This window comes from Gracilinanus agilis, chromosome 4 (assembly GCF_016433145.1).
Source record: "Gracilinanus agilis isolate LMUSP501 chromosome 4, AgileGrace, whole genome shotgun sequence".
In the NCBI taxonomy this organism is placed as follows: domain Eukaryota; kingdom Metazoa; phylum Chordata; class Mammalia; order Didelphimorphia; family Didelphidae; genus Gracilinanus; species Gracilinanus agilis.
The window spans coordinates 189,606,971-189,619,230 of record NC_058133.1 but is presented as its reverse complement, the minus strand read 5'-3'; the positions used below and the strand labels follow the sequence as shown (position 1 = coordinate 189,619,230).

General features: G+C 38.5%; 1 protein-coding gene across 10 annotated transcripts in view; it reads right to left on the bottom strand.

Moving 5' to 3' along the window:
* Positions 1 to 12,033, bottom strand: part of STAT3 (signal transducer and activator of transcription 3) — a 30,801-nt gene extending 18,768 nt beyond the window's left edge. For 7 of the 10 annotated variants that reach the window (XM_044675733.1, XM_044675736.1, XM_044675734.1 and 4 more), the window contains exons 1-13: positions 11,906 to 12,033; positions 8,394 to 8,538; positions 7,606 to 7,704; positions 6,191 to 6,286; positions 5,919 to 6,000; positions 5,590 to 5,684; positions 5,268 to 5,419; positions 3,334 to 3,492; positions 3,117 to 3,209; positions 2,106 to 2,165; positions 819 to 848; positions 630 to 723; positions 495 to 542 (exon numbers count right to left, since the gene is read on the bottom strand). In XM_044675733.1, the coding sequence (XP_044531668.1) occupies positions 495 to 542; positions 630 to 723; positions 819 to 848; positions 2,106 to 2,165; positions 3,117 to 3,209; positions 3,334 to 3,492; positions 5,268 to 5,419; positions 5,590 to 5,684; positions 5,919 to 6,000; positions 6,191 to 6,286; positions 7,606 to 7,704; positions 8,394 to 8,538; positions 11,906 to 12,033 (1,281 nt within the window). The remainder of the gene's footprint in view (positions 1 to 494; positions 543 to 629; positions 724 to 818; positions 849 to 2,105; positions 2,166 to 3,116; positions 3,210 to 3,333; positions 3,493 to 5,267; positions 5,420 to 5,589; positions 5,685 to 5,918; positions 6,001 to 6,190; positions 6,287 to 7,605; positions 7,705 to 8,393; positions 8,539 to 11,905) is intronic. The other 3 variants (XM_044675740.1, XM_044675739.1, XM_044675743.1) reach the window with 3 other exon arrangements.
* Positions 12,034 to 12,260: the final 227 nt, after the last annotated feature.

Genomic DNA, 12,260 nt, shown 5'->3' with positions numbered 1-12,260 from the left:
ACACAGAGACTGATATACTATGGTAAAATCAAATGTAATGGGCTCCTGTACCAGCAGCACTGCAATGACACAAGACAGCTCTGAGGGATTTATGGTAAAGATGCTACCCACATTCAGAGGAAGGACTGCAGGAGAGGAAACATATAAGATAAACAATTGCTTGAATGCATGGACTGAGGCGGACATGAATGGGAAAAAGACCCTGAACAAGGACACTTGTTACAACCAGTGGAAATGTGCATTGGCCATGGGTGGGGGGAGAGCGGGGGGGGGGAGGGTGAAGGGGAAAGTAGGGGCATAAAGTATGTAAACAGATTTAAAACGAATATTAATAAATGTCTTAAAAAAAAGAATTATTTCTGATAAAGGCATGGGCCTTACTTTTCTAACTGGTTGCAATACCACAATCACTAGTTGCTTCTCCATACTCACACTTGCTTGGTAAAATTAATACCTCCCAGGTCAGCACCCCCTCACCCATCCTGCCAACTTACATCACAGTTGGCCCGGCCTCCATTGCCACATCTCTGCTCCCTCAGGGTCTATGGGAAGAAACAGAACACATCTCACACAAATGTTCATTTCTTGCCCTATCTCTGAAAATAAGAGAGAAGTTGTTTCCTGCATACCAAGTGTTTGAACTCTGCAGAGAGGCTGCCATTGTTAGATTCCTCCATGTTCATCACTTTCGTGTTTGTTCCCAGAATGTTGAATTTCCGGGATCTGAATCACAAAAGAAAAGCAACTGAGTGGCAGTGAAGTAGAGATATGGAAAATGGAATCAAAAGAATTAAAGGAATCTTCAAGAGAGAACTTACCCTCTTAATGCTGCAACGTCACCAGAGTCTCTGTTGAGAATAAGAAAATATTTTCAATAAAACAAGAACCACTTTCCTTCATGAACCCCTGTTTGCTTCCTCTGTATTCTCCTGTGGAAAAAATCACTACACAGCTCTTTTTGAAAACTGTCCTATTTGAATGTGCTTTAAATATATACCCAGGATCCAAAGTCTCTATCACTTAAAACTGTACTGAGACTTTAGGGGCAATCTCTCTCTATAGCAATGGGGTGCTCTATATAAAGAAGAAAAAAGGAAAAAAAGGAAGTTCTGAGCCCTTAAAAAGCAAAGTTAGAAATAGATTTCTAAAAAAGCAAGGTGTCTGTGTCTGTAAGGGTAGCTAAGTAGTAATTTCTAGTATTTTATTCAAATTGTCTTTTGCATTAATTTCTGGCTTCAAAGGTGGTAAAAATGGGTCAAACATGTTTTGTTGAACAAAACCACATTGGAAAGAGACCATTGTGGTGTTTTAGGTCAGTTCAGTGAGAAGTGCTGAAGTTTTCCTTTAAATTTTATGATTTTGCCACAAGAGAAAGTAGTAAGGATATCAAAAGAATTAAAAGAGTTTCCCCCTGAGGCATTAATTTGAATAACAGCTTCCAGAATAAGAGAAAACCCATTATAAAAGATAAAGAAAAGATGGTTAGCAACCTGAGTAAAGAAAAATGATATTTTTTATTTTATTTTTATTTTGAATATTTTCTCCTAGTTACATATTTCATGTTCTTTCCCTCTCCCCCAAACCTCCCTACCCCGCCCCCCCAACGCACAATTCCACGGGTTTTACATGTATCATTGATCAAGACCTGATTCCATATTATTGATAGTTGGACTAGAGTTATCATTTAGTGTCTACTTCCCCAGTAATATCCCCAACAGCCCATGTTTTCAAGAAGTTGTTAAAGAAAAATGATATTACTTAAACTCCAAGATAGAGTTGGAGGTAGATTTTAAACAACCCAAGATGCAATACTTAGTCTGGAAGTTTTTTTGGGAAGACATTCTGGATTTCCCTTTCCTTTTCTGACTTTATTTTCTGCCTTAGAAGCTGTCTGTGTACACTCAATAAGTGAAAAGGACCATCAGGTACAGACTTTCTAAATGAAGGGTTTTTTTCCTTTAAAAAAAAGTTATCAGTTCTGGATGAAGACTGAAGACTGAATCTTCACCTTTAATCAGTCTTTGGAAAGTCCTTTCCTCCACCCCCTCGTTCAAAAAAACAACCAACAGAAAAAATACCCGGGCTGAAGTCACAGGTTTACTTACTTGTCAATGCACACTTTAATTTTAAGTTGATAGTTTAACTCAGGAAATTTGACCAATAACCTATTAAAAAAGTTGACACAGTTTCTTAATAGTCACATAGAAACCAAAGATTCCCCAAGATGTCTAATTCTATCACAAAACCCTTATTTCCAGGTGATTACTTAATAATTTTAACAAAGTTTGGCAAATTCTGTCCCTCAAAAATCATGACATCAAATTATACTTTCACAGTCCCTAAACCACTGTCTTTGTCATCTTAAGGTTGGATATTTGTGGTGCTTGTAGGGAAATCAAGAACTAAAGGTTAGGAAAATTTGTATGAAGAGGCCATGAAAATGTTTGTAAAAGTAACTTGATGAAAAGTATTAAGGAACACATATATCATAGCTGAAATATTGGTTACTAAACCTGAAACCAAAGGCACATTAACTGCACTGCTACAGAGGGAAATTCTGAGGGTGGCAAGGCAAAACCCTGGCCTACCTGCTCAAGGACAAAAGTGTGAAATTAACACTCCCACTTACAAGCCTCACTGGTATCTGCTACAGGTCTGCAAGGTGACATTTACTTCAACCTTCAATAGACTTTTAAGGTCATGGGACTAATAATCAAAGAAGAATAGCAGTATCTTTAGCAGCTAAAAGGAGAAAATTCTAGGGGGTCTGCTAGCTTTCTCAACAGCTAAGCACAGATCCTCACCTGGAAAATCAAAAGGGATCACTGACTAATCTCCCTGGAAGAACTCTCCCCAGAGGATAATATGAATAGAAGGCTAGGAAGTAACCTGCACCATGTAGAGTTGTTGTTGGGGGACAGTGAAACTATCATTAGAAACACTGGGAATCTTGCCAACTGGCCTAGAATCATAGGTATGTGCCAGGATGGATTTGAGGAAGGCTCAATCTTGCTCCTCACACTGATGTCAAATGAAAAGACACCCATCTGGAAATAGAGCATCTTTTCCAGGTAACAATTCTGCCCCCACCCTAAAAACAGCCAGACATGACCCACCTGACTTTGGTAGTGAATTGAACACCTGTCTTGATGACCAAGGGCCGATCCGGGTGCATAGGCATGCAGGGCTGCCGCTCCACAACAAAGGCACTAAAAAGAGACAAGGGCAGGGAGAGGAGGAAGCATCTTAGAGAGAGGTTAAATTTGAGGCCCTCCTCACTTCAGGCTAAATAAACTGGGAATAACTTCTCCTAGGTGACAAAGTCCCCATTACCTTTTCATTAAATTCCTAAACAGCTCCACAATTCTCTCTTCTAGCATCGGTCGGTGTTGGACAATGGGGTCCCCTTTGTAGGAGACTTTCTGCTGTAATTCCTCCAGCTTCTTTATCTGCTGTCTCGTCTGGAGCTGAGATTCAGCTAAGGAAGTTATCCTGCAGACAATACCAGTAACTCCAAGTTACATTAGTGGAGATGGAGGTTTTGTTTATAGATGAATTTTCAAAGAGAGAGATACGAAAAGAAAGGCTAAGGCATAAATACTCCCCAAAACTCCCCACACTGCAATAAGCCCCTGTCTGTTTAAGGGACTGTACTTACTTTGCAATTTAAAAAATATGAAAGAGAATCTTTGGAAAATCTTTTATTTGAGATCAAAGCTTATATTGAGAAGAATTATGAAGCTTGCACTTAAAAATTATTTACAAAACTGAACTCTGGGATCCAAGGACAAAGGATTTGAAATTTAGGATTGCATTTCTCTATTAACAAACCTGTTCATGAGAGCCAGCAAGGGGTGGTGGCAGAGACCTGGCCTGGAGTCAGCAAGACCTAGGTTCGTGTCCTGCTTGAGACATATGCTAGATAAATGTCCATAGGCAAGTGCCTTATCCTCTCAGTATCCCCAGAGTTGTTAGAAGTAGGGGTATTCCAGTGGGAAGTGTGTTGGGCCTGGAGTCAGGAAGGCCTCATTACCCACTAGCTGTGTGATTTTGTACAAATCACTTCACCCACCTGCCTCAGTTTCCTCATCTGTAAAATGGGGATAAATAACCACACCTTTGTCCCAGGGTAGTTGTGAGGATCAAATGAGATAATAAAGTACTCTGAAAAACTTAAAAGTGCTATATAAATGCTGGTTTTTATTATTACTATAATGTTGGAGGAGGTTTCCATATCAGAAGTTCCTTAGAGATATGAAGCCATACATCCAAACAACAACAAATTTACTTTCCTAAGAGTGATAACATACATGTAGACAGATGGGGAAAAGGTCAGCTAGGCTGAATTCACCACCCTGGAGTCAGTGAATTAATGAGTGAGACAAAGAACAAGTGGTTAATGGCATTCACTTTAGTGTTTTCTCTTGATGGTACAACACAGTTAAAAGGCTCTCAAAACAACAAAAGACCCAGAGGAGGAAGGCAAGGCAACCCTAGGGAGCTTCTCACCAAGCACTTAGCATTCTATCTCTGGTACTTCCTTCCTTCCATTCCTAGTAATTTCCTCCATTCCCTGATAAAATAGGTTTTTGAAAACACTTTGATCACAAAACTAAATTCCTGTATGTATTTATTATTTTTCTAAAGCTAGGTCTCCCTATGCAGCTCAGATATGAAGAGCAGTAGCCAAGGGTCTGGCCCCAGAGCTGATCCATTTCCAACCTGGGCCAATTTCCCCCTCCCTGAGTAGCCTGATGGCTCTTCTGCTATTGGAGGTTCACTATACTGGTACCCGGCTAACTAAAGACACCTGATTGGCTTTAATTCAAAACTTCTGATCTCTATAGATCAACCAGTCTCATCGTGGGCCTCCCCAGTATCAAGGATTATATAGAACTGCCACTATGTTCAGCATAAATCTATATATCTGAAAGTTCCCAGACTTAGTAATCTCTTTTTATCTTAGTAACAATTCTAAGACAGAAGGGCATGAGCTAGGCAAATGGGATTACAAATGGGGTTGCCCAGGGTCACACAGATAGGAAGTATCCGAGGCCAAATTTGAATCCAGCTCCTCTTGAGGAGGCACAGTGTTCTTATCCACTGAGGCACATAGCTGCCCCTATGAATGACTATAAAAGCCGAATAAATGATACTTAATCCTTGAATATTTAGTCTTAATCCATAGCCTTGGCCTATAGCTCTGACTATATTATAGCACAGCTGTAGGGAAAAAAAAACAAAAAAAGTTCCTCCTTATCCTTTACCAGTTCTCTAGGCGATCTAAGCAGATGTTGGGAGGGCCTCCAATACAAGCAATCTGTTGTCTCCTCTTCCAGTCAGCTAGCTCCTCATCTGTGAGAGTCTTCTGCACATACTCCATGGCTGAAAGAAGCCCTGCTAATTCACTCACAATTCCCTGTTTGGAAACCAGGACAAAAAATGGGAAATGTTCTGATACATATTTTAACCACATTCTACAGTCAGGTCAAAATAAGGAAGCTGTAAAAAGTGGGACAAGCAAGGCCACGATGTTACAAGAAAGCAATGCTTGGGATAAGGAACAGGGAAAGTGTCTAATTCTCCTACCCTCCGCATCTGGTCAAGGGCAGTCAGCATCTGTTCCAGCTGCTGCATCTTTTGCCTAGTCACCGACTGGTTGTTTCCATTGAGATCTTGCATGTCTGTAGAGGAAAAGCAAATTGCTTACTAACCAGGCAACGGATAATTTGTGCTCTAGCAAGCTCTTAGTGCTCAAGCACTGACAACTTCTGATGGACCTCAGAGACAAAGAGAGTATGTATTGGGAAACAAAGCCACCCTCCAATGCCTCCCCTCATTCCTTTGCTCTCCTATTCTGAATTGACACTTTTTACAGAGGATTTACCCCCCCCCCCCAATCTCCAATATCTACGTGCCTCCTTGACTTTTTAGCGTCTTGTAGTTGAAATCAAAGTCATCCTGGAGATTCTCCACCACTTTCATCTTCTGTTCCAGATCCTGCAAAACACTCCATGTGAGGATTTATTTTGGAGGGTTGTGGGGTGGGGTAGAGGGAAGGATAGAGGAGAAAAAAATTGATATATTCCTAGAGGGAACTAAAATGAGCCTCTAACCTCTAAGTGAGGCATACAGATGAGACTGAAGTGCCATGCACGGACTCCCTCCTTCGTAGGCGGGACTCATTTACCTGTACTCTTTTCCTCACATCCTGCAAGTGTTGTTCTAGCATCTGTTGTTTTTCTGTCACCACAGCAGCTGTGGGGTGGTTGGCTTGCCCTCCTTGCTGCCATAAAGGGAACAAAAAACAAGTGGGTACAAGTATAAAATGGGGGGAATCCCACTCTCCATTCCCAGCAACTCCTTGGAATTCTGCCATACCAGCATAAAACTGAAGCTGTAGTGAGCCTGGCACTGTGCCCAGCAGCCAATAATCACCCAATGCTCCCTGGGTGCTGCAGGCCTGAGCATCAACAACACTGACAACTAGCAAAAATGTTAACAACAATAAACTCCCAGAAAACCTAGTACAATGCTCCAGACAAGGGGGCTGTGTTCTTCATTTTTATCTTTGTATCTCCAGTGCCCAGTAGAGTGCCTGGCCTATAGCAAGTACATAATAAATGTTTGTTGAGGCAGCTAGGTAGCAAAGAATGTAGAGGCAGGCCTGCAGAGAAGGATCAGAGTTCAAATCAAGCCTCAGATACTTCCTAAGTGTGACCCTGGGCAAGTCACTTAACCCTAATTGTTCTGCCCTTGCTGTTCTGTCTTAGAATCAATTCTTAAATTCTTAGATCTTAAGCTACTTCATATACTTATGTATTATACTTAGATAAATATTGATTCTAAGACAGAAGATAAGGTTTTTTTAAGTTTATATTCTAAGAAAATAGAGAAAAATAGAGAAAAAGACAGAGACAGAGCTCATCAGAAGAATTTTTGAAGACTGAAGAAATTAAGCACCTACTAAGTACAAATTGATAATGGGGATGAATGTGAACTATCTTGTCCTCATGGCAGAATCAATACCTGATGGGCTTGGCAATCTGGAAATACCAAATGTCAAATTAAGTGCTGCTTTTTTTTTTTAAGTCAGGAAAAGAAATACGACCCTATTCTGGGAAACATGAATTAAGACAGTTATCCATACAGCTGGAAATGAGCCACAAATATCTTCTGTATGAATACTCACAGTTGGATACAAATGTGACATTCCTATTTTTACTTGATATTCCTATTACAAGTAAGAAGTTTTAGAGGATTCAATCTTAAATTCCTTTATCCTAAGGAATAGCCCAACACTGACTCCCAGTATGGGAGCATGTTACTAGTGTCTTAGCTAATTAGCACCCTATTCTAACCAAATGAGCTAAGCAGGGTCAGGGTTTCATTCTTTCTATGGACCAATTAGGATCACCAAGACAGAAGTGAGATTGCATCCTTAAGTCCATATGTCTGTTTCACAAAAACGAAGAGTGTTGTTAACTCAGTGTAAACTTGTTCTGACTACCAGAAAACATCCAGAGTCAACAATACATAAGTAATAGCAAATTAGTACACATCAGAGAGTACATTATCATTATTTTGTTCTTGCCCATGTCTCACCTGGGCAGCTGTGGCTGCCGTCTGAAGGAGACGAGACTCCTCCCACAGGCACCTAGCCACGATCCTGGCAATCTCCATTGGCTTTTCAAGATATCTGCTCTATAATGGAAGAGAGAAGGGGTGGGGTTGGGGGAGGAGAAGGATGCAATCAGCTAAAAAAATATGAGTGCAGGCAATTTATTCATTTTTCCCTTTTTAAATACCACAGTAGGTGTATCATCTCTCCTGTCTCATGTTCACAAGCTATTTTACATTTTTATTTTTGCATTCTGAGAGTCTAGCATGGTATCTTGCACATATTAAGTGCAAAATATTTGTGGAACTGGACAATGAAAGTCATAGATCCTTAGGGTCATGCTATTCCCTCTTCTATAATATGACATATGTTTCAGAGTGGAGCTAGGAGGAAGGATGAGATGTGAGTTGTAGTTTCAAGTACACAGCCTGCTAACTTGGCTTCACTGGGAGATTGTCCAAGTAGCACCATAAGTCCCAGTATCACAGGAAATGCTCTGTCCTATCCTAGAGCTACCTATTAGCAATGGATGCAGCCATTCTAATTGCCTGAGAGTTCCAAGTAACAAAACACTAATAATGCTGCAGTTACTGAGATTTAAGAGAAGACTATCACATCACTTCTTGTTATTCAAATGGCCAAACCTCTTTGGCTTTCATCTGGCTACCTAGAGAAAACGTAAGTGGAGTACTGTTCTAAAAGATAGAGAAAAGACTGTTGGGCCTGTCCTAAAGGTCAAGTTTCTCTTTTCATCTTAGATTTTCTGCCCTACCTGCAGGAACTGCTTGATTCTCCGCAGGTTGTGTTGATAGAGGACATTTGACTCCTGCAGGAAGCGACTGTATTGCTGGTCAATCTCACCTAAGAGGTTATGGAAGACCAAGGTGGCATGTGACTCTTTACTGGCAGCATATGCCCTAGAAGGAAGAATGAAATAGAGAATGAGCCAAAGTAGCAGAGAATTTTCCAGGGGTTCACTCAAAAAGAAAAGCACCAAGAAGAGAAATAAAACCAAGAACTAGTATTAAGTCTTGTGGATTCTAGTTTATGTTCACATTGAAAGTAAATGTCTGCATGCCACTGACTTCACCTTCTCCTTAGTTTGTTTTTTAAACATATAATCAATTCTTCTTAGGGTTTACCTACAGTAAAGGCTTAATTCCTGGCTGATTTTCCCTAGTCATCCAACAAAGTCCTGAGTTACTTCTCTTCATTCTATCCCACTTTCTCAGTGAGAGAATAAGCTTATATTAGCATCAGTTTAAGCCACAAATATGCTGTCAAAATTATTCTAATTCTTTAAAGATAACTAGAAAAGATGTTTTAATTTCTACTTTTCTATGAGAGGGCCTACTATTGAACTTATTATCCCTTTCCTTTATTAGATGTCCCTTTTCCATTATTTCTAATAAGTTTTTTAATTGAAGTTTTCGCTTTCTAACATTTACTATAGTTTGTTTCCAATATATCCTTCCTTCTCCTCCTATGAGAGAGACCATCCCATATAATATTGAAAAAGTCTGAAAATGAGTGCAATGTGTAACAATTGCGGACCTCCCACCTCCATGAAAGGGAAAGCTAGTGGGGAAGAAAAGAGTCTTCTCATGTCTCTTCATTTCAAGTCTCACTGGATCTTGATAATATTTCATTTACTTTTGATTTTTGGTGCATGGCTGTTCTTCCCATTTACATTTTTTTAGCAGCTGGATATACTGTTTTCTTAGCTCTGCTTACTTCATTCTATATCAGTTAGTATGGGTCTTTCCAGGTTTCTCTGTATTCATCACATATCACTTTTTATAGCACATTATATTCATGTAACACAATTCGTTTAGCCATTCTCCATGTGATGTGAATCTACTTTGTTTCCAATTCTTAGCTATCATCAAAAGTGCTACTATAAATATTTTGGAATGAGGATTTTTTTCTTATTGAAGGTTTCTTTGCAGCATATCTCATATTGGAGTTCCTGGTTCAAAGGCTCCATATATAGATGAAAATGTATATACATTTTAGTAATTTTATTTGCATAATTTAAAATTTGCTTTCCAAAATAGTTGTACCATTTCTCAGCTCTACCAACAGTGTATTAGTGTACTTATCCTTTCACAACTCTCTAACACCAAATCTTGCCATTTTTTTCCTTTTTTGCCAATTTGCAGAGTATGAGTTACACCTCAGAGTTGTTTTGATTTGCATTTCAAATATTATTAGTGATCTGGAGCATTTTTTATGTGGCTGTGAATACTTTGTAGTTCTTTTGATAACAATTTGTTCATATCTTTTGATCATTTATCTATTAAAGAGTGGCTATTAATTTTATATATAATATCTATTGTTTTTATATCTTGGTTACAAAAACTTTATCAGAGAAATTTTATGCAAAGATTTTTTTCCTCATTTGATCACTTTCCTTCTTATCCTATATGTATTAATGTTGTATGTGCTAAAGCATTTCAGTTTCAAGTAATCAAAGTTATCTATTTTAGCTTTTGTAATTGCTTGTTTCATTAAGAAATACACCTCTTTAGGTAAAAGGCTGGTCCAGTCTCACACAGCTAGTAAGTAACAGAGCTGGAATTTGAATTCATATGGTTTGAGTATCTTTTAGAAGGAAGATTGTAAAATAGAACTATTCTTTTTTTAGTGGTGTATAAATGAATGATTTGGTGCTCACAGAGCAGTTGGGATGAATTGTGAAGGCAATTAACAATCTTCAACTAAATAGAAGTTGGAAATGGAATAGATTCCTGGTCTTCCTAGATGGTAATGCTTCCCACGACTGCATATATTTGCCATGTACCTAGTTATTTACCCATTTCCTTCTCTATTAGAATGTCAGTTCCTTGAAGGCAAGGAGTAATTTTATCTTTCTTTGTTTCTCCAAAGTTAGAACTGTGTTTGGCACATTGAAAGTGCTTAATAAATGGTGTTTTGACTGAAAAAAAGAAATACATCTCTTTCCATAGCTGTGAAAGGTATATGATCTGTTTCTTTTCTAATTTTTTAATAGTATGATCTTTAATATTAAGGCCACATATCCAACTAGAAGGTACTGTGGAATGCAGTATAAGGTTTTGGAATAAGGCTAATTTCTGCCAAACTACTTTCCAGTACTTTCTGTTTTTTAACCAATACCAGATGGATTTGATGGCTGCTGCTTTATAATATAGTTTGGTCTCCCTTTGTCCTTATGTCCCTATGTCCTCTTCATAGACTAGATCTTTTGTTTTTGTTTTCAAATGAATTTTGCTATTATTTTAGTAAGCTCTGTAAAGTATCCTCTTGGTAATTTGATTAGTATAGCATTAAAAGTGTAAATTGATTTTGGTAGAATTGTTGTTTTTATTATATTAGCACATCTTGTTTTTTAATTTTTTAATTCATTAAGAAATGCTTTGTAATTTAATCTATGCCTTTTTTGTGTCCCTTTTCTTTTAAAATTTTTATTTACTTATTTATGATTTAAACCTGTACCTTCTGTCTTAGAATCAATACCATGTATTAGTTCTAAGGCAGAAGAATGGTAAGGGAGAGGCAATGGGGGTTAAGTGACTTGCCCAGGGTCACCCAGAGAGGAAGTATCTGAATCCAGATTTGAACCCAGGACCTCCTATCTCTACTCCTGGCTCTTGATCCACTGAGGTATCTTGCCATCCCCCTTAAAAATTATTTATTTTAAACATTTAAAAATTTTTTCAATTTTCAAATTCTCTCCCATCTCCTCTGATACACCCCTGAGAAGGTAAGCAATATGACATTGATCATATATATATATGTATATATATATACATATACATATGTGAAATCATGAAAAACATATTTCTATATTAGCCACATTTCCAAAATAGGCAAGAAAAATAAAGTGGGAAAATTATATTTCAATTTATACTCAAGAGTTTATCAGTTCTTTCTCTGGAGGATAGCTTTTTTTCATTAAGAATCCTTATTTTTTTAGTATCAGAGCTTGCTACCAAATAAAATAAATCCAGTGGGGCTTCTTAAAGCCTGAAATGAACAAATAAACTAGTTCTAGTTGTTAACGATGGTGGCTACTTTTGTAATCCTCAAATTGACAAGCATCAGATTTCACATTATTGGATACTTCTCTGACCTCTCTCTTCTTCCCTATACCACATTCTGTCACACTGGTACCCAAGAATTCTTGATGCTGATGGTAAACAGGTGAAGTTAGGGCTTAACTAAGAAAGGTTTCTCTCAACTCAAAGCAAAGCCCAATTTTTTTAGGGAGGAGTCATCTGACTCTCAAAAAAGAAGCCTTACCAGTCTTGGCTCTCTATCCAAGGGGCCAGGAATTGCCGCAACTCCATAGGAAAGCTGTCACTGTACAACTGGTGAAGTTGCTCCAGGTATCGCGTATCGAGCTGCTGCAGCTGGTTCCATTGTGCCATCTTGCTGGAGAGTAAGGTTGTCAGCTACAAATCAAGAAATGTATAAGGTTGGTGTGAGTCCTGAGATAACTACTGCAATTGGTAGGGAACAGCAAGACCACTCTCAGAAGTAGCCAGACTACCTATTCTGCACACAACTCAAAGCATGATAAGGGAAGATAGAATACTTTGAAAGAGAAGCCTTTTCATTACTTCGCTCCATCTGGATGAAAATACACCAATAATAT